The sequence below is a fragment of the Halichoerus grypus genome, chromosome 1, assembly GCF_964656455.1.
Source record: "Halichoerus grypus chromosome 1, mHalGry1.hap1.1, whole genome shotgun sequence".
In the NCBI taxonomy this organism is placed as follows: domain Eukaryota; kingdom Metazoa; phylum Chordata; class Mammalia; order Carnivora; family Phocidae; genus Halichoerus; species Halichoerus grypus.
Window position 1 is genome coordinate 128,177,444 of NC_135712.1, and position 26,856 is coordinate 128,204,299.

At 38.5% G+C, this 26,856-nt stretch overlaps 1 protein-coding gene across 1 annotated transcript in view; it reads right to left on the bottom strand.

Moving 5' to 3' along the window:
- The window catches only part of LOC118535906 (collagen alpha-6(VI) chain), a 107,910-nt gene that overhangs the window by 50,784 nt on the left and 30,270 nt on the right, over nt 1-26,856 (bottom strand). Inside the window, exons 17-23 of the mRNA XM_036092544.2 lie at nt 25,558-25,620; nt 21,444-21,509; nt 20,129-20,182; nt 12,372-12,407; nt 10,588-10,650; nt 8,672-8,734; nt 1,138-1,200 (exon numbers count right to left, since the gene is read on the bottom strand). Coding sequence (XP_035948437.2) covers nt 1,138-1,200; nt 8,672-8,734; nt 10,588-10,650; nt 12,372-12,407; nt 20,129-20,182; nt 21,444-21,509; nt 25,558-25,620 — 408 coding nt within the window. The remainder of the gene's footprint in view (nt 1-1,137; nt 1,201-8,671; nt 8,735-10,587; nt 10,651-12,371; nt 12,408-20,128; nt 20,183-21,443; nt 21,510-25,557; nt 25,621-26,856) is intronic.

Sequence of the window (26,856 nt, forward strand, 5' to 3'; positions counted from 1 at the left end):
TCAACTCTTCTCAGCATCCAGTATGTATTTCTTTCTTTCCCCTCTTTTCTAATAATTCCCTGTCTCCTCTTACCCTTCTTACAAATAGACACCACCAAGAATCTTTTTAAAACTCCAAATGCTTCTGAAACTGCATCTCCAACCAGCCCTAAACTCTTTCCTCTATTCCCCAAAACAAGTGGTTCCCTTCATTCCAACACCACTCTTTCTCATGACTTTCCTACTTCTGGGAGGGTACTATGGCGCGAGCCGAGTTACTCATGCTGTTTGACAAGGTCCAAGTATGGGGGATGATCCTGAAAACAGGAGACTCCACAGCTGGCTCCTGCTATTCTCTTTAATTTTGTTTATGGCAATCTTTATAATTGTGGGAATATTTCTGGGGTTTCATGATAAAGTGACTACTCATCTTAGTTACGCCTATCTAAGCAATCATAATGAAACTAATTCCACGAAGAATTAGTTTCTATAGAACAAAATAACAAGACGGTCACGCTCTGCCTAGCACCTTTCTCTTTGCATACTGTTTTTTAGTTTTAGCGAAAGTCAATAAGCGGAAATCAATAAAGGTCATGTTAATCATTACAAAGGAAAAATGAAAGAAGGCTATGTCTGTAATCCAGAAAATGATCTAAGATTTGGAAAAACAAAAATATCCTAACATATAAATAAAGTTCCTCCGAAGCTGTCAGGAGGAGATGCTTGCAACCTGATCCTGTGTCTGTGTCTCCTCATTTGCCGACGCCGTCCTTTCCTACGAGAGACCCACCCCAGCTGGAGCTGGACTCCGGCAGTACTACACTCATGCCAGAAGTCCACAAGTCATGTAGCCCTCTTCTCTCTACCTTAGTTCCCTACTAGAAGAGTCCTCCAGAATCATCATGAGCCTTTCCCTGAGGTCCCCCTGGCTAAGATTGGGTGTAGCCCCTCATGAAATTATGCTGAGCTGGAATCCTTGACCTCATTGTGGTCCACACCCACATCCTTAGATGTTGCTGGCTCTCTTAAGAATCAACCCAGGGGTAGGGGCAATAAGACGTTCTCCTTTGTGTTGAAAGGGCTCTGGCTAACACAACCAGACACACTTACTTTGAGGAGAAAACCTTAACTTTGGTGGGCTTAAAGAATGTGACCTACTTTATTTCCTTGGCTTCCCAAATGGCCTGGACTCCCTGCTTCTCCTCCTGGTCCTGGAGGCCCCTGAAACAAAACAAGGATTGCAAATATAGCAGAACATAAAGCAACTTTCCCCTAAAGCCTTTGTGTCTCTTCTAAGAGGAAAATGAACCACAGATGGGAAAAGAGTTATGGCTTTATTGATTTCTGCTCTGGAAAAAAGTATCACAGCTGTCAAATAAAAACTAGTAAATAAAAGAAAATTAATAAAGTAATTCATGCCAGATGTGGCCTAAATGATCATGCTTTCTTGTGAATCTTCTTTTCCAAAGAGATTTTACATTCTCACTGTTTTGCTTTTACAGCAGATGTTGCTAAAATGTCTGTCTAACATTTAAAGAAGGCATTCCAAGTGACATTTGCCTTTAACTGTATTCTGTCTGGTTCCTTGCTTTCGTAGAAAGCATTTTTTAAGGTAAACTTGTATTTATTTGCAAATAATACAATTTGTTCAATAGAAAGCTCAAGAAACATCACCAAAATAATTAGCATTAATAACAAGATATGTTCAGGTGTACCAGATAAATATTCTGAAATAGTTTTCTATTTCCTACTGATAAGTTAGAAAAGTAAATGTACATAAATTCCCATTTACCATTAGAAGAAAAACACCTGTGAATATGTAGAATTTAATAAGAAAGATAAAAGACCTATATAAAGAAAGCTTTAAGATCTTACTGAAGAATATAACAAAAGTTAAACAGAGGAATAAACATACCACACATCTATATGGAAAATCTATTTGATATATTAGAAGTCTCTTTAATGTTCTAGAAAGCATGTTTTATTGGGATAGCTTTAGAGCTGAACATTTAAAAATCCCAATTCAGAGACAGCCCAACCGCTTTCCTATGTTATCAACACTTGGGATCAGATTTTTCCTTCTGTTGCCATATCCAAACATATGCCATCCAAACATATGGCAACAGAAATCTCCTTTGGTTAAAATGTTTACATAGGTACTTGTAAATAATCCCAGCACCACTGAATTTAAATCATTTTCAGATTTTTTTTTTTGGCCATGATTACTGTAATTAAAAAATAAATAAACCAAATCTGTGTAGTAAGCATGATACTTAGCAAATTTTATTCAGAAAAAAATTATGACATTAGCCTTATCTTTAAAAAATTAAAAATGTAGTAAGTTGGACATAAAAATTTCCTAATAGGAAAGACTGTTGAACAGTCTATTGGTCACTTAGGGAAGATAATAATGATCTTTCTACAACCTTCCATTTTTTTCCTCTCCCTTCTTTATCTCAAAAGAAGAATCTCAATTTCTTCACCTTCCATAGCTCTCAACCCTTTCCCTTCAAACTCTCACTTCCACCAGTGCATGGGGCTAGCTCCCATGACTTTCATATTCAATCCAATTAGACTCTTTTCTGTTCTCACCTTATTTGAGTTTGATCATGTATTCTTTGAAACTTTTCCATTAATTTCTCTAACACCATGGACTTCCTGGTCCCTCTCTGGTCTCTTCTCCACTTGCCTCTTAAATTTCCATGTACTCTGAGGCTCCATCCTTGGGCCTTATTTTTTCACTTAATTCCTTCTTCCTGAGTGACACCCCTATAGATTCACATACCACTTTACAAAATAACTCCTAAATAGATGGATCTCCTGCCCAAACCACTCAACTAAATGCCAGACTCATATATTAAAATGTCTATTGGATATCCCATAGGAACTGATTACCAAAGATAATTATATTTACTGTAAGTCATGCTTAGTTTCATATTCTCTTTATTAAGGAGTGGTGTCACCCCTTTCCTCCCTGAAACCTAAGCTGGAAACATAGGAATCATCCTATCCCCTCCCTTAGCTCATCTCTCAAAACCTATCAGTTACAAGTCCTACAGATTCTATTTCCTTTCTGTACCCATCTCTCTTCCACTATCACCTACCTTCTCTCTTCCATTCATATTGCTATCACCTACCTTCAGGCCTTCCTGCTTTCTGTCTAAATTCCTGGATTGCCTGGTCTCTCTCTAATCTATTATTCTCTCCTTTTCCCTTTTGATTTAAAATGTCTGGTTGATGATACCACTTTTTATGAAATTCTGAATTCTGAGTAGCTTTCAGAATAAAGTTGATGGTCTTTATTTATTAATATATAAAATCCCTCAAAATGTTGGTATTGCAGGTCTCCATAGTCATTTGGGACTACTTCAATCACTGTATGTTTATGCTCAAACCATCTGAAGTCACCAAATACTTCTTGTTGTCTTAGGTCTTCCCACTTGTGCAAGTTCTTCCCTTAGTTGGTCCATTTTTCTGTCTGGAGGGAGATACAATCTCCCTCTTGTGAAAATCTTACTTTTAGCATCACTGTTTCAAGAATACCCGAACCCCCTGGCTCTACTGTGTCTCACAACTGTCCCACAGATTCCTCTACTCTGTATGTAATTGTTCATTTCTTTCTTTCTCTCATCTTCTAGAAACTATCCTTGAAGGAAGGGGCATGCCCAATTGGCTTCCTATCTCTGGAATTTAGTAAATATCTAGAACCCATCAATCCACCCATCCATTCATCTAGCTATCCACACACCTATCCAGGAATAGCCCCCAAGAAGGATGAAATGATGTGTTTAATTTGATTTTCCATGTATTTTTTCTGTACTTCACAGAAGGATAAAGTAGAAAGATTTCAACTGTCCTTGACAATAAGGGGCAAATTGGAAATCTTGCCTAGGGGCTCTCTTTCTGGGCTTCCTTCAGACATAATGAACTCTGAGATGAAGGAGATTTCGGGGAGATTACCTTATGTGTAGTCACTTCAAGCACACACAAGCACAATGAGAGATTATCCTGTTTGAAAGCCCTTCAAAATGGAAGATTTCTTGGATGGATGGATGCATACATGCAGACAGGGCATGGTCATCAGAACATCAGAAAACCTGATTCTATTTCCTGTGCAGGACCACACAAAATACCAGACTGGTGTTTGTGACTCCTTGAATGGGCCTCAAGCTTCAGTGAATTGTTACCCGGGTATATTAACTACTCAAATACCTCTGGTTGTACAGGGGACCATATATTTAAAGGAAAGATGAAAAACTCCCTGCCACCCCAAGATATCAAAGAGTCAAAAAATTGCTTTGATTTGAGGGCAAGAGCATCTATGGAATATAAACAGAAGATTAGGGCATTTAAAGGAAAAGGGCACCAGCTAGAGGTGAAATCTTTATTGGCTTTGTTGTAATGGCAGCCTTTTATTGAGCATTTATTTTGTGCAAAGCACTATGCTAAGAAGTATATATTGACACAATACAGACTTTCTCAATCACAATGAGATACATATTATCGACACTGTTGTTTACCAATAAAAATCAGATTGTCAAAGCATTTAACTCCAAATCACCATTAATAGGAGGGTAAGATGGGAACCAAACCTGATTCTGACTCTACACTGAACTCCTGGCCACTCTTCCTGCTGTTTTGAGGCCTGATCTGGGACAGGATTCCCAAACTCTACTAATCATGCACCACCTGAGACTGGAGTTTTTAAAATGTGAATCTCCAAACTTGATGCAGGAGGCTGGGGCCAGATCTACCCTCCACTCTCGGGACTTGGGCTGGGGGTCTTTTGCTCATGTTTAGACTCTGCCACAGAGTCTTCTGCAATCACAACTGCTTAATACAAGTGTTAAGTGATGATAGAAAGGAGATGTTTAGAGTTTAAATGTTTTTAAAAACTGTCCTTAGATAGCATCTTATCAGAAAGGATCACAGTAGGAGTTTGGGATTAATGGCTGGAGCAGTGCCAAGGACACTTCGACTTTGGATGGAATATGGCTGGGGAGGTGCAAGAGGTTCAGGTTCTTCTCGTGTTTAAAAGGAATCCTGTCACTTATTTTCATGGGGGTAAAACCCTGCCTACACTGACAATCAGTAAATTGTCAGGCTGGGCTGGAGCCACCCAAGGAGATTAAACGCTCAGCATCTTTAGGAGTCAGATATGAGCTAATTCTGAGAAAATAAAAGTCAAGAGGCCAGCAAGGGGTGGGCTAATGCAAGAACAAACCCCAAGATACCTGAGATGTTGATCTTGACAGTGCTAGTCTAAGACACAGCCTCTAACCTCAACTTCTAATCCATCATGCATCCTATACTCCATCCATGTTGAACCATTTATGGTTCCCCAAACTCACTTTGATATCTCTTTTTAGAATACCTGGATCCTTTTCCCAGATGCCTGCCTCTCCCTTGGTCACCTGGAAAACACCTCCTTATCCTGCAAAAGCTAAAACATTCTTCTCCTGCTCTAATGCCATCCTTGCTCCCACCACTCTACCGTGGGTGTAATTCCGTTTTAGCATTTAGTACATCACATCTCAACTATTTGTTTGCGTTGGTGTCCTTTATGAGATTGGGAGCATGTCCTTTTTTTTCTTTAAGATATGTTATTTATTTGAGAGGGAGAGAGAGAGCGAATGCGCGCGTAAAAGCAGGGGAAGGGAGAAGCAGACTTCCCACTGAGCAGGGAGCCCAATGACGACGCCAACACTGGGGCTGGATCCCAGGATGCTGGGATCGTGACCTGAGCTGAAGGCAGAAGCTTAACCGACTGAGCCACCCAAGTGCCTCAGGAGCAGTCCTTTTATCCTACTATAGGATCCTACTATATATCCTACTATATAGGACCTACACACAGGAAGCACTCAGCAAATATTTGAGTAAAAGGAATGGTTGGTGGATCATCCAACCTTGATTATGCAGAATGATGAAATCCAGTTCAGATTACATATTGTTATATTGTTATTATTATCATGGCCTCCCTTGGATTAGAGACTCTCATGCTTTGGGCATAAAATGTCCCTGCTAAATTAAGTAATACTGATGCAATATAGTAGTAATAAACACTTACATAGTGCTTACTATATTGCAGACACTGTTCTAAGAACCTACCTATATTAAACCATTTAATTTTCACCTGATGAGGTAGCTCCTATTATCATCCTTATTTTACAGCAGAGAAAATTGAGGCACAGAGAGGTTAAATAAATTACCCAAGGCCACACAGCTAGGAAGGTACAAACCTTGCAATCAAACCCAGGCAGGCTGGCTTTAGGCACTATGCCCCTGACCACTATATTATGCTTTGTAAAGATGACAACAGAAATTCTACTTTGTGTCCCAAATTTGCATGGAATAATTCCAACATTTCTTGATATTGCATGTGACATTAGTGATTATTTCACTAAAAACAACTAAGAATAATTCCAGCACTAACTTGAATTAGTATGTATGTCTGATTTTCCATTCCTTTTCTAGGCATGATTATATTAGTGCAGTACCCTAGGGTAAACCAAACAAGAAGGGAACAAAAGAAGGTATAAAAGAATATGCCGTTCTTTTCAAAGTTATACCTTCTTTTTCACTGTGCCATGGACTATATTTCTTTCATGTCATAGCCATATACTTGGTTGGATTAGCACATTTTGATTTATGCAGAATGCCCCAACACTGCATAAATTAATAAGCCTTCAGAACACTGTCAACAGAAATCATATGCCTTTTTCTAAATGTATAGCCTAAGAAAAAATTGAAATCTTCAATTAAAAAACACTCCTGTGAGGCGTGCCTGGTGGCTCAGTTGGTTAAGCATCTGACTCTTGATATCAGCTCAGGTCTTCATCTCAGGGTTGTGAGTTCAAGCCCCATGATGGGCTCCATGCTGGGCATGAGCTTACTTAAACAAAATGAAACAAAAAACACTCCCGTTATTTCACCTAAATGGCTGGTTCTTAAGCCTATGTCAGTAGATTTATAGAGCCAATAAAGAATAACGCTCTCTTATATATCTGATTGTGTTGGTCTCCCATGGTTTTCCTTTGGAAACAACAATTTTGAGATCCCATTCATCATGTCCTGAATATAGAAAATTCTACCTATCTTTGAACTAGCACTTCCACTGTGTTGACAAGGGTATTTCAAGAAAAGCAAGCAAAGAAAGAAAACCATGATTTCTAGCCAGATAAATAGAAGAGGGAGAGAGAAGTGGTGCCTTTTGACTAACGCTGGCAATGCCAAGAGGTTAAATGATTTATAACTATAACCAATCTTGCCAAAGCAAGATTAAAGGGGTCTTACTCAGACAAGTACATTATAGGGCAAATGGAATAACTTATTTGAGTAACAGCCACTTGGATACAATTTTGGATTCTAGAAGAAGGGAATTACCAAGTTCTTTGGATTTCAACCCATCTACATCTCAATATTTTATATAAACAGATGAGATAATCACCTGATATGTTTCCCTTGGCATTTGCTGGGTTTTTTTTTTTTTTTTAAATCCCAACTAGTGGTGCCAGCAAGTTTTTAATGATTCAAGGATGTGAATACAAAACCGTTACTTTTCATCAATTCAGTTCTACAATGAAATTTTTAAAGTTTTCATGCTGTTTGAAGGAGTACATTCATCAAACTGGGAACAAATATCCTCATGAGCAGTAACTAATATGCTTTAAAATATTGTATCATCAGATATAGGTTTATGCAAATAGCATCTTAAATATTTTCATGATGAGCACATTCACTTAAGTGTTGGACCACTGCCTAATGGACACAAAGTAATGGATTCACTTTATCCCATAAGTCAAGTGCAAATCCCAATTGTGTCTCATTCATTCATTTACTAATTGATTCATTATATAAATAAATGTTGAGCTCTACTGTGTGGCAGCCCTGTTATTCTAGGCTCCGGGATATAGTATAAGCAAAACAAAGTTCTGACCCTCAGGGAGACAAAAAGCTAAACAAATATAATAGCAATTAGGCAATGGCCAGATCATGTAGGGACCTGCTACTCAAAGTGTGGTCTGGGAATGAGCAGCATCAGTACTGCCTGGAAGCTCACTGTAAGTGTAGAACCTCAGGCCCCACCCCAGACCTACTGATCAGAATCAGCACTTTAACAAGTTGTCCTGGTGATTCTCAGGGACTTTGAAGTTGGAGAAGTGATGTGGGAAAGTCAGTCCCAACACTGGGTGTGTCTATTAGAATTGCCTGGGGAGAATTTAAAGTTACTGATACCCTGGCCTCACCTTCAGAGATTCTGATTTAAATGGCCTGGGGAGGATTCCAGGTGGTGGAGTGTTTTATAATCTTCCCAGGAGATTATCATGTGTAACCAGGTTGAGGAGCACTGAAGAAAGTTGTATTCTGGGTGCGATGGGAAGCCCCTGAGGAGATCAGGGGAGTGGCATGACCTGATTTCTACAGAGGAGAAATTCTTAACCTCACAGTGATGGTTGAGGTGTTGAGGCAAAGAGGACTAGAAGCTATCTTCCACCTCTGCGTCTGACAGAAAGACAGCCCACTCTGCAAGGTAGGGACCACAATGTGATGTGGCCATCACATTGAACACTGAACTCAAAACTTTGCTGGTTCACAGGCAGTAAATACTCCTTCTGCAGAAAAGAAACTGCAAGGACATCCATATTAAAGCCAGGATCAGAGCCAGATGCAGTCACTTTCTCTCATTACATACCTGAGGACCTTTACTTCCCAGACCTCCTTTTTCGCCTTTCATACCAGTCTCTCCTCTGGGACCCTACATACAGAGCACACAGAGAATTAAAGCATTATTTTCTTTCTAAAAGAGAACACGTGAATATCAACTTGAATATTAAAGATGGACATGATAAGTCAGTCACATGGACATAAACTGGAAAGAGAACTCCATTCATGCCCTTGGCTCTGTCTTGATCTGTGAGTTGTCCTTCTGTGTGTGTATATAAGGGTCCAATTTGCAATTTAGGCAGTTGGGGGCATTTATAGTCGACTGAATAAATACTGAACTGTTGAATTTTTCAGTATTGCTTTCTAATTATCCTAAGCACCTTTAGACTCCAAACGCATGTATTTCTTATGTGATAAAGAAAATGATCCTTAATTACATAATCTGAAACTGAAATATTAAAATGAATTTTCTATTCAATAACCACACTGAAGACTGGTCATAAGATATAGCATGTGGTAAGATGAAATCTGGATATTTCTACTTCTAGAATATTATGTTGCCTATTAATTGTGGCCTCTGTACATTAGGCAGAGAAACCTTCATGTTGTGTTTGGTTTTTCCATCTCCTTTTAAATTATGTCATGAAGAAAGTCTGTAAAGTGGAAGAAGGGATGTTGTCGTATTGTTTAGCATGAAATAAAACCAGCCAATCTATTGAAATGCTTCCCCACAATCCCAGTGGCAAATATTTCTCACTTGAAGATAAGAAAAGTGAACCTTCCCCAGCTGGCAAGTAAAACAAAAAAAAAGCAATCAAGCTCAAAAGAGATAGAGGTCCAAGGAGGCAGACTGTTTACTGCTCTGAAGTCTTGGTAAAAATGTGAACACAATTTCTTATCTGACATCTAAGGATATTTTGCCCAACTTCCATGCACCAAGCTGCCAACACATAATAGTTAATTTTTTTTTAACTATGTGGATTAAAACTTTGAAAAATTATAGAAACTTTGCTTGTCCTGCATTTGCCAAACAGCAAAATTATTTCTCAAGATTTCAAAACAGGGCACCTGGGTGGCTCAGTCGTTAAGCGTCTGCCTCCGGCTCAGGCCATGATCCCAGGGTCGAGGGATCAAGTCCCACATCGGGCTCCCTCCTCGAGGGGAAACCTGCTTCTCCCTCTCCCACTCCCGCTGCTTGTGTTCCTGCTCTCGCTATCTCTGTCTCTGTCAAATAAATAAATAAAATCTTTAAAAAAAAAAAAAAGATTTCAAAACAAAGTTTGGAGAGAAAAAAATATGTTCTAAACTTTCTATAGTCTGACCTCCTTTCCTTCATCTTAGCATTTTCTAGGACTTCCTTCCCCTTCTCAGTATTATTCCAGGCTACATTTTGCTCTTTCTGGAACATGCTTCTTTCCCTTCATGTGATCAGTGTAAGAGCCAACCATGGCTTATTCCTTGCAAAGGAAAATGTGCTGGAGGCAGCTCTCTGGGGAAGTGAGCAAGAAGGTAGGCTGAGTGCCACACTATAGATCACCCCGCGGAAGACTTCAGCTGTATTTGGAACAATTGTTTCCTAGAGTAGAGCCAGTTTTTCTACCACACAGGCGTCCAGATATGTAACACTGAGTTCTTACTATACTACATTGACCAAAATTCCTAGTTTTGAGGCTCAACATTTTCTTTGGCTTGAGGTCTCCCCTAGAATATCCTAGCTAGCTTGAACTCATTGCACGTCCCTGCATGTTCATTCCCTTTTCACCCCCTGATGAGACAAAACTTAGATAAAGGAGACCAAATTCTGGACAAGTCAAGACTATGTTGCTTCCTTACTTTATTTCCTGAAAACACTTTAACAAATTTCTGCAAAGAGGTTTGAGGGATTCCATCAAGACTCCAGATTCTTCTTTATGTTCTCAAACCCTGATTAGTTCTGATATGTACCTGAGGGCCCTTAAGTCCCCATGAGCCTTCAAGTCCATCTGGGCCTGGGATGCCTGTTTTCCCCTGTGGTGAGAGAATCAACCTGTTAGCACTGTTTCCTGAGAATTTTGTCTCCTTTATGTACAAGATTATATATTTTCAATCACAATGTCAGTGCAGGATCTTTGGCAAAAATATGAAAAATAAAGAAATAAAAATTTCTATAATCTCATCAAGCAGAGATAACCAGTTACTATGTTGGTATATTTGCTTTCAAGTCTTTATACATATGCACACTCACACACTCCTTTTTTTTTTTTTTTTCTGTAATGTTTGTAATATATCTGACTTGGGCATTTGGCCTGAAAAAACTAACAGTTTACTTTACGTTTTCTTCAAAAATCTCCAGACATCTTACAACATTATATTTACATTCAAATAGATTAAATATCTATGGATCAAAAGTTGAGAGTATCTTCACATTGCCCTTGAACTCTGACAGAGATAAGAAGTCCAAAGAAGAGGAAGGATTAAAAGGTATAATTTAGTCAACTATTGGGATAGCCTAAAGTTTATGCCCCAGTTGTTACACAGATGTGATTAAATGTCCCTTGTTAATTGCCTTTTCCTAGATCTCAGAGGAATTTCTCAACACTTTCTCTCCCCAATCTTATTTCATGATGTTATTCTGGATTTGCTCTCCTTTTTGTTGAAGTGTGTGTGAGTAATGTCTGTGGATGGTAAACTCTCTTAGTCTTGGTCTGAAAATGTCTACATGTTCATCCACAGTTTAGCTAGGTATAAAATTCTAAATTAACAGCTATTTTTCTTCTGCCCCTGCATATATCATTTTGTTTTCTGGCATGTTTTATTGCCAAATACAAGTCTGCTGCAATCTAATTTGTTATTCCTTTCAGGGGTAAAAATGCTTTTTCTCTCTGGTCATGTTTAAGATGTTTTATCTTTAGCATTCCAGAGTTTCACCATGATGTGATTGAGAGTGGATTTATTGTTTATCCTCATTGTATTTTTTTTTTTTTTTAAAGATTTTATTTATTTGACAGAGAGAGACACAGTGAGAGAGGGAACACAAGCAGGGGGAGTGGGAGAGGAAGAAGCAGGCTTCCCGCTGAGCGGGGAGCCCGACGTGGGACTCGATCCCAGGATCCTGGGATCATGACCTGAGCCGAAGGCAGACGCTTAACGACTGAGCCACCCAGGCGCCCCTATCCTCATTGTATTTTCAACCTGAGGATGTGTGTTTCCTTGTTTCCTCAATTTCATAAATTCTAAGTCACAATTTCTTTTTCATAAATATTATAGATACATGAGGCATGTATATCACCAACATGTACAAAGAAGATATGATACAATATTTGGAATAGTCAACTTTTGAATAAAACAGAAGTCCAATATGTATTAGGGTTTCACTGTACTCTCAGTTTAAAAAGGGTTTATGTAAATTGTAAGATTTCAGAGTTAATTGAACAAAAATCTACAATATCACTCAACTGAATTATTAGTTTGCACTTGAAACCCAAAGTTAAATTTAATAGTAATTGGGCCAACTAGTGTCTCTTGTCATTAATTTTTAGTCTTTGATTGGAATGCCCAAATCTTCATTTTTAAGATCTGAGTTCTTAAAATTGTAGCCTAAAAGATTTCTAACATTTTATTCCACAACCAGTATCATCAAAAAGTGAAAGAACTTTAGTCTTGAAAGAGGTTTCCCAGAGCCTTTATTCTTACTACTTGATTGGACACAGAATACTTATCATTTGGAGTTAAGAAAAAAATAATTGTACCTGTGGGCCTGTATGTCCTCTTCGGCCATGAGCTGCCTAAAATAGGAGGAAAGGTAGGTACTGTTAACTGAAAAAAATGCCTTTTATATTTAAATTAGTAATGAACACCTTAAGGCACTCACTTTTTTTTTTAAGTACCCACATATTGCTTAAAACATTTAATTATCCACTGCACCATGACAGTAAAATGTTGCCAGCTCTGAATTTCTTATCCTAGGGCAATAGGTAATTAAAATCACATAGACAACTGAAATCTGTACATACTTAAGGGAACAGATTGTGGTCAATAATTTGTCCTCCATTAAACTATTACTAGAGCTGATCATAAGCTCCAAAATTGGCTGATTTGAATTTAATTTCTTTGCATTTTTCCAAAGTACTATCAAGTAAGCCAAAAATCAGGAGTGGAGTGGCCAAAAGGCAGGAAGCCAGAGGAAAAATTGGGAGAACTGACTCCATTGAACTTTATTATAGATTAATTTCAGAATCTAAATATAACCAGACTAATTTTACCCTCTTCCCCCCAAAAAGCCAAATAATAAGCTTATCTGTCAAAAATTAAAGAATCAGCCCAAGCATTCAGAAGTTCTCAATTATGTTAATGAAATATTCAATCAAAATAGCAGCACTACATAATCAAGTGAATTTTTCCTAATACTCTCATATGTAAGGTCAGGGTCTGGGTATATTTCAGATCAACATTTTGTAGATCTGGAAATCACACAAAGACATTTTATTGTCTAACTTAGGATGTCTCAGTAAAGTCATAGCAAGACTGACACCAGGATTTGCAAAAATCAGTATAATATCAGATGACATTTTCTTGATGGACATTTGAGATATTCAGATCAAAATTCTATGTGAGGCCAGTGCTGCAGACTTTAAATTCTTCTAATCATATTTTAGTTAAAATCTATTGTTATCTAAGAAACAGACTGTGTATATCTGGAGAAATGGAGACCTATCTCTTTAAAACCATGATGAGTCTTCTTGAGATGAGAGTTTAAATCCTCTCTATCAGAGGGAGGAAGAGAAGCTCTCTCCACTCCTTTAGTACAAGGGTTTATCTCTTCTGGTTCAATTTACTACAGTTTCATTCAGAAAAATATCTACCAATAATCTATTACCCACAAAGCATATTGTATGGAAACCACGGGAGCATAAAGATTTCACACACATATACACACACACAGTTCTTGACCTCAAGGGACCCTCATATTTTGGGTTTGGGGGGTGAAGAGATAAATATTGCAATATTAACAAGGCATAGTATGGCAAATGCCATAAGAAAAGGAAGATGGAAATATGGGTTTCAAAGAAAGCAATTATATCCAGTTTGTCAAATTAGGAAAATATTCCTAGAGGAAGATTATTTTTAAAAGTTTATTTTAAGTAATCTCTACACCCAACATGAGGCTTGAACTCACAACCCCGAGATCAAGAGTCTCATGCTCTACTGACTGAACCAGCCAGATACCCTGGAAGATATTTCTGATATGGGTTTCACAGAACGTGTAGGAGTTTTATAGGTAGAAGAAAATGAAAGAAGTCTTTCTAGTAAAGGGTATAGCCTAAGTAATGAACTAGAGGCAGGAAAAAAGGAAGAGTATTTGATGGTGTGTATTTGACCATTTCTGGGTCAAAGGTGTGAGAAGAGAGGGGAGTAGTAGGGTTACTAAGCTGAAGGGTTCATATTCCCTTTAGCGGAAACCACTGGGGCTCTTAGAGCAGGAAATGTGCATGGCCAGACTTTAAGTGGATACATCTGGGTGTGGTAGGCACAACTGAACCTATATTCAGGCAAAATAAAGAGCTTCCTATAGGATATGATTTAAAGGATATGAAACACAACCTTACATCCAAAAATCTTTCTCTGGTCCACTGTCACAGTGTTTGAAATAACATCAAGAAACATTTGGTGTCTGTGTCTTTAAGGTTTGACTTTGAAAGGCCTTGATTAAAATTAGCCATCTCAACATTGAGCTCCTGCTCCCTAGAGGCACTGGGGTGAGTGGTAATAAGTAAAAACTGATTTCTGTCCCTAGGCAGGAGTTTATAAGCCTAACAGAAGAGATAGACTTTAATCCACTATTCATGCATAATGGAAACATCTCTAGAAGTCATCACCTAGCACTTTCATTAATGGCTATGTGGGATTTAAACTTTAAATGAAAGTCATAAGTTTGAGATACCTTGGATAGGTGTGAGAGACTGAAAGAAAATAAGGAAATGGGGGAGATAATTTTACACTTTTGTTTTACATTTTTTTTAATGCTTTAGATGGGAAAGATTAAATCCCAAATGTCTTCATGGTTTACCCATGGCTTGTAGTTGTCTGGTAACTCATCCAGACAGTCTAACTTATCTGTGAAAGGAAATGTGAATGAGCACATCAAGAAAGAAAATAACCCCAAAGGCATCCTGAGAGTAAGAAGACCCAGAACAGGATACTCAGTCTTGTTGGTCCCTCATAGCCTGGCTTTCTGATGGTTTACCAGGACCCACTTTTCCAGATAGGTATGGACTGATTTGAGACACAATCCCCAGGGAAAAAAATAGGACATTCTTAATGGTAAAACATCACATTAATACTGAATCTTAATGGCAAACACTCATTCACAGTGATGACTGACTGCCTGCCTGGGGGCACTTCAAGCTGCCCCTTAAAGTAGTGCCAAGAGAGTTGAAAAGGGAAAAGCAAACTAACAGCCCTCTAGACTGAATAGGACTGAAGGCCATGCTTTAGTATGAGGCTACAGTTGCTGCTCATGATCCATGGCACAAGAATCTGTTCTAATTCTCAGTGAAGTTTGGCTCAGAAAGAACCAATCTCCCATCCCCACCTCCTGCCCCAGTGCTGTGGCTTTCTGGTCCTGATCCTACTCCCTCCACCATCCCAATCCAACCCATTAAAGACTGCTGGTAGAGCACCAATTACAGCTTGTTATCCCTACAGTTCCATCCCCCTCTACAATAGTGGTTTCAAACTGCAAGAGGGGGATTTAGCAACCCCCCTTCTCTGGCAACATTTGGCAATGTCTGGAGATGGTTTTCGTTGTCACAAGTTGGGGGTGCTGCTAGCAGGTGGGTAGAGGCCAGGGATAATACTAAACATCCTACAGTGCACAAAACAACTTCCCACAACAAAGAATTATCTGATCCAATGTCAATAATAGGTTGAGACACCATCCCTTGAATCTGTAATATGATTCTAGGTGCCTTGAGAATAAGGACTAGGTCTTATTTGATTTTGTAGCTCTAGTAGTAGAGTTGCTGATACACTGTAGGTGTTCAATAAATGTTTGTCAAATGAATCAAGGTCAGATTTGGTCAACTGCTGTTATTTCCCTGCATGCCACACCGTACCAGCATCCTCCAATCACTTTTTAGTTCAGCAGAATCTTACTGCACCAAAGAGTCCTCAATACTTATTATCTATCTATATTTTAGAGTTTTTCAGTTAGTGGTATAAATTTTTCTTCCTCTGAAAGGACAATGACTTTACTCTTATTAAAATATGATACATGCTGATTTTTAAATATTCAAATGCAGGAAAAAACAGAATAAAAATTTAAGTCATCCCCCCCCCAAAAAATTGAAGACATCCCAAATCCTACATAGATAAAACTATTGTTAACATTTGGTAATCATGATTCCCAACATCTTCTTATGCATGTTTACAGATAGGGTTCTAAATAATAGTATTTTTTTTTTTTAAGATTTTATTTATTTATTTGAGAGAGAGAGACAGAGGGAGCACAGGCAGGGGGAGAGGCAGATGCAGACTCCCAGCCGAGCTGGAAGCCCGACATGGGGCTCGATCCCAGGACCTGGAGATCATGACCTGAGCCGAAGGCAGACACCCAACCATCTGAGCCACCCAGGCGCCCCTAAATAATAGTACTTTTGATTAAGAAAGGATGATGGTATTTATGCTATTTTAAAATTAAAATATTACATTTAATTTTACTTGAATTTAATAGAAGAACAAGATAAATGGGGGCTGTATTGCCTGAATTTTCTAAGGCTTTATCATATTAATTACTCATATGTACAAAGGACAACTCAGGTGGGTATGAAAATCTTGAACCCCTGGATTTCCTTCAGAACTCTACCTATTCTACTGCTCTCCCTTTTGGCCCTGATTGTTGTGAAAAAGGCTCAAGACAAACTGGGTTTTCTATCTTTTCTGCTTGGAAATTCTTGGAGATTCTTCCTTTACATAATAAGTTTGGTAATTTCACTAGGATGTAGCTCAGTGTTAAAGTTTTTGTATCAATTTTTTTTCTGAGTCAGAATATGCCTTTTCTACCTGCACATTTGAGCCTTTTTATAAGAAATTCTCTTTTATTATACTTCTGAATATTTTCTACATTAGTCTGTTTAACTTAGTAATGCAAATTGTACAGTTGTGGGCTCTCCATTGTCCACCTCTATCATCGCTTTTGTGGTTTCTTGATTACTATATGCCCAACTATAGTTTCAGTCTTATTTATTCTAATTTTTTTGTTGCTCTTAACCTATCTTGCATGTTCATCACCCCCAAACACTACCAGCTTGCTTTCTTCACTTTCTATCATCTTGTCAGTTCTTTAGACTCTTTTTAGAGCAATCACATTGCCTTAGTTTTTTCGAGACTTTAGAGAACTATTTGCCAGAGTCATTCTGTCTTTTCCTTGAATAATTCTTCTCCCAATAAGGGTTTATTTGCCCTTTGCTCATGTCATTTTCCTCTTCTTTCTATGCATAAGTCTTAATAATCATTTAATAATGAAGATTAATATTATTTCTGGTTATTAATCACTTTTGAAGAGGGCCACCTATTTACTGAATAACTGTATGTGGTGTAGCTGGACCTAGGTCAGTAGCTTTGATATAGATATGTTGTCTCAAACCCTTTCTCATCATGAAGTATTTCTTTTACCTCATGCTACCTCTCCCTTCAAATTTGGGCATTTAAGAGATTTATGGAACTCACATAAAGCCCCTTAAATCATAGTTTTGCAATAGTCACTGTTTCTTCGATATTTGCAGCTTCCATGGACCAGACTGCTGGTTGTAGATATTAAAAATGAAATATTCTTTAGTTTTCCATGATTTCTGCCTCCTCAGCCACACTGTTTCTATGGGTATATTCTCTGATCTTCTCAAAACCTGAAAGCTACTTTTAGAGAAATCTGATCCCTGCTTTCCAAAGTCTCCCTTCATTAAGATCTAGATTTTAAAAGAACTGGCCAATATTTGCCATCACATGTGGCTTGAAGTTGTGGTCATTCTTTGTTAATCTCTTTTTAATTTCTTGTGTTGTTTTTGGTAAGTTGCACAAAAAGGAATAGTAAAAAAAACCACATTGACTTTGCCATCTTTAGCTGGAAGTCCCACTTTTACTCCTGAATGACACTGCTGAACCTATAACCCAAATGGGGACATATTTCTTAGGAGTTGTGCAGTTTAAATAATACATGGTGATGCTGTGTTAGCCTCTAGAGAGCCTCTATAAAACAATAAAAGTACATCTCCCATGCCAGGAAATCTTGGATGATATTCTTTAAGTTCAAAATATTTTCCCAGGGTATGTAAGCTGGCTACACCCTTTTAGAAAGTGAAATGAATAGCAAATGTATTGCTTTATCTTTAGGTGCATTAACACAGCAGCAGTAGTAAAGTGCTTTCCCAGCAACTAAATTCTGCACATTTTAAATGTAACTTCTGTTTTCATTTCCATTTTCTTTGCCTAGCAAAGAAGAGGAGTTCCAAGCTACAAAAATATCTTCTTGATGAAGTATAATAGGTGGTTCTATGAACTTCTGCTCAGAAAATACGATGCATAATAAATGTAATATATCAAACTAGTTTTTATCTGTGCTCAGTAAATAGCACAAAGAATTGAGGAGGGAGGTGGAGGAAGTTGGGGAAAGTAGATAACTAAGAATGGAAAGGAAATGCGCAAAATGAAAAAAGGTCTAATTTAGAACCTGATGCAAGCACTTAAGTGTATTTTATTAGAGTTATCTCTTTTTATTAGATAAAAATTTTCTTTTATAATTTCTGTGCTCTTCCAAGTAGTCAGGCACAGAACCTTTTTCAAAAAGTGCTTGTTGAAAAAATACGACAAAACAAAACAAAATAAATAAGAAAGACCCCAAAAGGTTGTATAAGCAAGTGACCCAATTTCATTCTTAGTATTTCCACAGTATGGAGGTTCCTCAAAAAATTAAACATAGAGCTACCTTATGATCCAGCAATTCCACTTTTGGGTATATATATCTGAAGGAAATGCGAACACTAATAAAAAAGATACCCACACCCCTGTGTTCATTGCAGCATTACTTACACAATAGCCAAGACATGGAAGCAACCTAAGCAACCACTGATGGATGAATGGATAAGGAATATGTGATGTGATATATATATATAACAAAATGTATATATATATGTATAAATATAACAGAATATTATTCAGCCAAAAAAAGGAGATCCTGTCATTTGTGACAACATGGATGGACCCTGAAGGTATTGTACTAAGTGAAATAAGTCAGAGATAGACAAATACTATATGGTCTTGCTAATATGTAGAATCTCAAAAATACAAAAACAAAACAAAACAAAAAAATAACTCCAGAAACTTGACTGACTCCTAGACACAGAGAACTTTTGGTAGTTGCCAGAAGTAAGGAGTTGCGGGGGGGGGGGGTGGATAAAATGGGTAAAATGGGTCAAAAGGTACAAACTTCCAGTCACAAAATAAATCATAGGGATGTAATGTACAGCATGGGGACTATTGCTAATAATACTGTTTCGTATATTTGAAAGTTGCTAAGAAAGTAGATCTTAAAAGTTTTCAGTACTTGGGGCGCCTGGGTGGCTCAGTTGGTTAAGCGACTGCCTTCGGCTCAGGTCATGATCCTGGAGTCCTGGGATCGAGTCCCGCATCGGGCTCCCTGCTCAGCAGGGAGTCTGCTTCTCCCTCTGACCCTCATGATCTCTCTATCTCATTCTCTCTCTCAAATAAATAAATAAAATCTTTAAAAAAAAAAAGTTTTCAGTACAAGGAAAAATTTGTAACTACACGTGGTGATGAGTGTTAACTAGATTTATTGTGGTGATTATTTCACAACCACATATACAAATCATGTTATACACCTGAAACTAATGTTATACATCGACTAAATCTCAATTAGTACTATACATATATGCTTTAAAATTGAGCACAAATAGAAACCAGTTTAGTATACTGTATTTATTATGCATTGAATTGTCTGAGAAGTTCACAGAATCAGCTATTATACTCCACACAAAGAAAATGTTTTTGTGTCTTGGAACACACACCTTCTTTGCGAGGCAGAGAATATAGAAGTAAGAACAGAGGACTTATACCAGGACTGACTTTCCTAAGTAGTCATAAAATTGGCAGAGGAATGGAGTTTGGGGCTTAAAATGACATCACTGGCAATGGCAGTTAGCATAGTGAGAAGGCCAAACTTTCACCACTCTTCCCCTAGTTGGCTGCTTTTTTGTTCTCTTTGCCCAGCCTTTTCTCCTGATCGGTAATTTTCCTTGCAACCAGCACCTTCCTGCCTCATCTTTTCGGGGGCTTTCCACAAGCGCTTCGCCAGCTGTGTTCTCAGAGCTATCCCAAGTGTCCCCACGGTCTTGAGCCCCAGCAGAACCATCCCACTCACTCCCCACAATTGGCCATTTTTATCACAATATAGGCTACCAGAGCAGTGGGTCTCCTTGTCTAGAAGGGCTCTTACTGTCTTTCTTCTGGAGCCTGGTGTTCCAGGGGGGCCTGGCCAGCCTCTTCTACCCTGTCAAGTGAAAAGACAGACAGGTGACAGTAATTACACAGCACTGACATATTTCCTCTTCAACATCTGCTTGTGCTGCAGGGAGGGTGGATGGATACACACCAGCTAGGGAGTTATCCTCCCTTTGGATGTGGATTACTTCTACTGTTTATAAACCATATGTCTATGCAGGAAATGAGGGACTACAGGACCAAATGCTAATGACATGGCTTCATCTGTTCATCACCACTGTCTAACTTGTCTTTGGGTATAAGTTAGAGAGTATCTGAATCAAACTATCTCCCACTGTGTTGCCGCAGAGTGGATAAATGAAGCGTGCCATGTGTCAGGTACGGCTACTACTGGTTTGGATTTCTACCTTTGGACTTCTTGTTCTGTTTGGCTAACCTGTGTAGATTCACACCTGCATGTGAATAAAATCTCACAACACTCATGCATCTTCCCAAAATAGAAAATGAAGGAAATTTATGAATCTATAATGAGACATGTGAGACTTACATTTACCACTTAGTAAAAATGGCAGGTAGCATTTACTGAAGGTTTATGATGCGGCAAGGTCAGTCACTGAATTCCCACCATAACCTTTAAAAGTAGGCTATTTATCCTATTTTGCAGATGAGAAAATTGAGGTTTACAGAAAGTGGCCCAAGGCCACAGAGCTGGTAAGGCACAGAGCATGAAACAGGACCTGGGCTTGTCCCCAAAGTCAAGTTCTTCCTACCACATCAGACCTCTCCCCCAGGGGAAGTCACCAGGGGAACTTCCTCATCAAGAAGATCCAGAGAAACACATTTTCCAGATTATTACACTTTTAAAAATTCTGAAAAACAAGGTAAGATGATCAAATTGTGGTTTGTGAGATTTCATGGGATTAATCCTAAGAGATTTGCCTTGAGCATGTAAGCTGTATAGATCTACCAGATCTTTTTCTTTTTATCATGTACTACAAATAATACAATGTCTTCTTACGGTATATGACTCCTGTATCCTGGAAGGCCAACAATTTACTGGCTTGTTCTTTCCATCAGCTAGCCCTACATTTTAAGATGGGAATTAGATGTTTGCATTCATAAATGAAGACCTCAAGGGCAGGGCTTGGTGAAGCAAGTCACCCCAAATTCAGAAGAACAAGGGAATGTTTTTTGAACCCTAGAGTGGCAGATAAGGAGGAGGAAAAGGTATTTTTGCTCCTAAAGATGCTTTTTCTGTAGCAAGTATGTCACATCATTACAAGTTTACTTTCAAATGCCCACATAATTACTTGTCTTCCACGTTCTCCTTTCAAGCCCTTAGGTCCTTCTGTGGTATTGTCAAATCCAGGAACTCCCTAAAAAACACAAAATAAAGAGAAAAATTTTGAATATCTCTCCTTAAAAATGTAACTGCATATAACACATTTACTCACTCCCCCCTTAAAAAATTGACAAAATAGGTCCAATCCATTTAAAACCATAGATAGGTAGAAATTACAAATGGCTTATACATGATTTCTTTTCCTCCTGTGTTCTGCATTGTCAGAAGAGAGTGGGGACCTAAGGTGAGTGTTGGGGGAATGCAGGGGAGGGGAGCAAGAGCTCACCATAGAAGGCAGTGCCCAGAGAAGCAAGGGTGACATGGCTTGTGTTTATGACAATTCTCATCCTGGGTCTGGAGGTACCCCTTCTCACTACTGCCATCCTTTCTCTTAATATTTGCTCTTCTTATGAATGGATAAAGAAGATGTGGTATATATATACAATGGAATATTATGCAGCCATCAAAAGGAATAAGATCTTGCCATTTGCAACGACGTGGATGGAACTGGAGGGTATTATGCTGAGCGAAATAAGTCAAACAGAGAAAGACATGTATCATATGACCTCACTGATATGAGGAATTCTTAATCTCAGGAAACAAACTGAGGGTTGCTGGAGTGGGGGGTGGGGTGGGAGGGATGGGGTGACTGGGTGATGGACACTGGGGAGGGTATGTGTTCTGGTAAGCGCTGTGAATTGTGCAAGACTGTTGAATCTCAGATCTGTACCTCTGAAACAAATAATGCAAATATGTTAAGAAAGAAAAAAAGAAGAAGAAGAATGTAGCAGGAGGGGAAGAATGAAGGGGGGGGGGAATGAAGGGGAGAAGGGAGACGGTTTGTAATGGGCTCCACCACAAGAACATAAGTACACTGAGCAGCACTGAGGACTGTATCTGCCATCCATTCTCTCTTTCTCCCCTTGGACGCCTGGTAGCCTTCTAGCCCCATATGTTCACTGCTACTTTTCCAGTTTTCAGAAAATTCTGGCATCTTGAGTTTCCCCCAATATTCATACAAACATTCTAGCAGGAACTCATTGTAGGACATTATCCTTAGCAGGCCAAACAGAAAGCTTTCTATCTTGGATAGTTAGGACCACCAATAGAGCAGTATCCCCATGATGCTGGGACAATCAATTGAGCCAGTCAGTTCAGTCAATGCCCCAATAAATTGAGAGGGGACAAGAATTATCCAGTCCTGCTGAGTGCCAGCGGCTGGGCTGTTTGGCTGATAGCAGCCCAGATTACCTTCATCAATCATAAGTAATTTGAGATCACCAACAGGGACATGTCATTGTTCCAAATACTTAGAAAGATTTTTAAACAAATAGTTTCTACACTTACAGTTTATAGGCTACCAGAGAGAAAAAGATGCTCTTAGAATTTACTTTATAACTGAGATTACCAGAATTTATGTGAAAACTTAGTTCTTTCCCCCCACATACCAAAGCCAAAGATTATTTTCTACAATTTCTGTTTTAAGTTTAAATATTTGTCTGTCAAGTTCTCCAAGCAGAGTATACCTAAATCACAATATTAGAGACTGTATTTTGGCAAAAAAAGGAAAAGGAAAATAATGTAAAGTCCAAAATCTTATTCCACTGGATGTATAAATAACTTATCGAGGTCCAACTCCAAACTATTTAATTGAAGAGATGGCATTAAAAAGTCATACGCTAGCATATTCTACAGAATAGAATATCCTAGTTGTTTGGTCAGTATGAATATGATCTGTCCAGTCTTTCCATTTTTTTCTATGCAACTGGACAAAAGATCATCTAACACAAATTTATGATTCAACATGGGCTTCTATTAATGATATGTTTTAGAATCATGAACCTTACTACACTCTGTAGCTCAAATGATCTAGTTCAGTTTTCTCCCCAGTATCACATGAGATTACATGAGATTTTTAAAAATGGGAAATTCCAAATGGCCAAACTAGCTGTCACATGATTGGAAGTTCTGTCTGAATAAGCACAGATTTTCAGGAATTTGTGCCATTTGTATGCATTCCTACGAATAATCTGATCATGTGCGGGTTCTATTTATTCAATCAATCTTGCTCTCCCAAATTTTTCCTGAAATAGTAACCCATAAAAACCACATGTAAAAAGACTCAGAGAATTGTCTTTGATTTGAGATGTATACTCCCAAGAGGGTGGGAAGAATTATCATGCATTAAAAAACTAAAATTAGTATCGTGACAAACAGCACATCACAGAAGTTCTAGTGGGTTGAATTTTCAGCCATCTCGAAGTCATAGAACCTTAAAAAAAAAAAACCGTCTTACATTATTCAGATTCTTCTGGAAGTGTTAAGTAATCATACAGACAATTTGGCAGACAATTAGGGGGGATTCTGACCAAAGTACATGGCAATTTTATAGCAATATCCCAAGGAAATTTTTGGCCTTCATATATAGATGACTGAAATGTCTTTGAACTATTATTTATTATTTTTATTTATGGATAGTTTTTTATTTCTAACTAGATATTTAGAAGTTGTTTCAAAACTCTCAGGTCATCAGACTATTATCAGAAAACATCACTTATTAAACAATGTAGTCTTCAAGAGCAAATTCCTCTGCTTTTAAAACAGTTATCTTCAATGTATACCTAACATTTATATTTCTCAATATATTGCACTAAATTCTTTCTCTGATCAATCCATTGTCTTTAATAACTCCTCCTCCAATATACAAAGTCCTGTGAGTTTCCCAGTTGCCCCACATCCTTATCGGCACTTGTTATTGTCAGTTTTTTAAAAAAAATTAGCCATTCTGATGCATGTATGTAGTACACTGCTATGGTATTTTGCTGGTGGAAGTGTAAATTAGTACAGAGTTTTTTGAAAACTGGCTTAAAAGGCTTAAGCTTAATGAGACTGAATGAACTATTGTTACCGACAACTATGTGGATGAATCTCACAAGCATAAACTTGAGCAAAAGAAGCCAGAAACAGAAGAGTGTATCCTATATGATTCTACTTACTTAAAGTTTAGGGATATTGGTAAAACTAATTTATGGTTTTAGGACAGTGATTACCTTTGGGAGAGGCTGGTAGTGATTGAATTAGACATGGGGGGCAATTTCTGGGATGTCCTATTTCTTTACCTGGGTGGTGATTACATAGGCACATTTACATTCATCAAGCTGTGCATTCGTAACATGTGTACTTTTCTGATGTTACAGTTCAAAACTAAGTTCTAGAATAATGCCCAGCATAGTAATTATAGACAATACTGTATCATATGCTTCAAAGTTGCTAAGAGACTAGACCTTAAATGTTCTCATCACAAAAAAAGAAATGGTAATTCTGTGACACGATACAGGAGTTAGCTAGCCCTATGGTGGTAATCGTATTGCAGTATATAAATGTTACCAAATCAATATCTTATAACAACTTAAATTTACACCATGTTCTAGGTCAATTATATCTCAGTAGAAAAGTTTAATAAACAAACCTAAATCCTAATTCGTTAAGATTTTGGAGACTTACTTTTGTGTGGGTGGGGTGATGGAAGTCCTATAGTACTGATGTTTCACTGGACTTGGCATATCCCCTACACTGGTGTGGGTCATGCCTATTTCACCAGGTTGTATCCAGGAGAGCAGGCACCTTTGTGTCATAGGTTTTGCCTGAAACGGTCCTAGCTGGCTTGGATTCAAGAAAATTAAGTTCATATTCTTAACTTATAAAGACTCTTGGGGAATGGAAGAAAAGAGTTGGCTTTGTTTCTTCCACCCTATCCATATTTTGAGGTACTCAGAGGAAGAGAATGGAAGGGACTAGAATTCCTTCATGGCTCTGAAGCACAGTAACAATTCTGAATATGTATTCTCAAAAAACAAATGCACCAATGATGGACAAGATCTTCTCACTGTCCATGCTCATTCCATAGATGAAGAGGATCTAGCACAAGGGAAATGCTTTTAAAATTCCACAACAGTTGTGCTTGTGATGATCTAAACTCAGGATTTCTATTGTAGTAGTGTAAAGTGGGGCTCTCTTCTTATCAGAAGCTGATGGCAACCAAGCCCTGTTTAGCTCACAGCCCACGCAGCGCCAGCACTTACAGGGTCTCCTCGCTGGCCCTTTGCACCTCGGTCACCAGAAACCCCTCGCTTTCCTGGGCTTCCCTAAAGATAATACAAGTCAGAAGAAGGATAAGAAAAGAATTTTTAATAACATTAGTAAAAACAAAGAGCTTATCTTCTCCCTCATTTGAATAATTAAAATTTTTCTACTAGAGTTATTATTTTTTTAAGATTTTATTTATTTGACACACAGAGAGAGAGAGACACCCAGAGAGAGAACACAAGCATGGGGAGTGGGAGAGGGAGAAGCAGGCTTCCTGCAGAGCAGGGAGCCTGACGTGGGGCTCGATCCCAGGACCCTGGGATCATGACCTGAGCCGAAGGCAGATGCTTAACCATCTGAGCCACCCAGGTGCCCCTAGAGTTATTTTTAAGCTGGACAGATGGACAACCAAAAAATAGTTTCAGGCATCATGTAAATAATTTAAGAGTGATCTCAATTATTTACCACAGTGAGGAAGTCTGTGTTCCAGACACATTTGTTGTCTTAGTTTTTACAGCTACTTTATAAACCAGGTATTGTTTGTATATTTCTTTTAGTGAAGCAGCTGAGATTCAGAGACATTATCCATTTTCTCCAAGGTGGTTGTATCAGCTAGAAACTGGGTTTCTGACTCAGCTGTTCACACCCCAAAGACAGACAAAGTGGATGATGGAAGTATGGCTGCTGTTGGTGTCTGTTCTAAATGGGAATGAGTGGCATACACTTGCGGTGTGCTGCCCCACCCTACAGACTCTTGTTAACACCCTGCTGCCATTCTTAGTATGGTAGCTGCTTTTCATTAATGGCCCTAATTCTTTACTTCTGTATCTATGTCCTTTGCCATGTGACTCTGTAATGCTTTCCAGTTGTAGTGGGACAAGACCCCCTAACTCCCGAGTTTGGCCATGACTGAATCTGGCCAACAGAAAGAGATGGAAGTGTTGCTGTGAGAGCTCCAAGCCTAGGCCTTAAGAGACCTTGAGAGAACCTGTGTGTTTCTACTTGCTCCCTTGGTGCATCTGCCATGGCCATGAAAAGGTGACGGAAAACAAAGCCAGACAATGCTTCCTGGTCCTAGGAGGAAGATAAGAGACATGTGGAATAAGGCTGTCAGCCAACCTACAGACACCCGAGCCAAGATCAGCCATGCTTAGCCTAGACCAGGGATCTGGGCTACAAACCTCAGACACATAAGAAATAAATGTTTATTGTTGCATGCAGTTGAGGTTTTGTGATTGTCACAAAGCAATTTTGTGGTGCTCACTGACTGATACATTTAGGGTAGCTGTTTTACT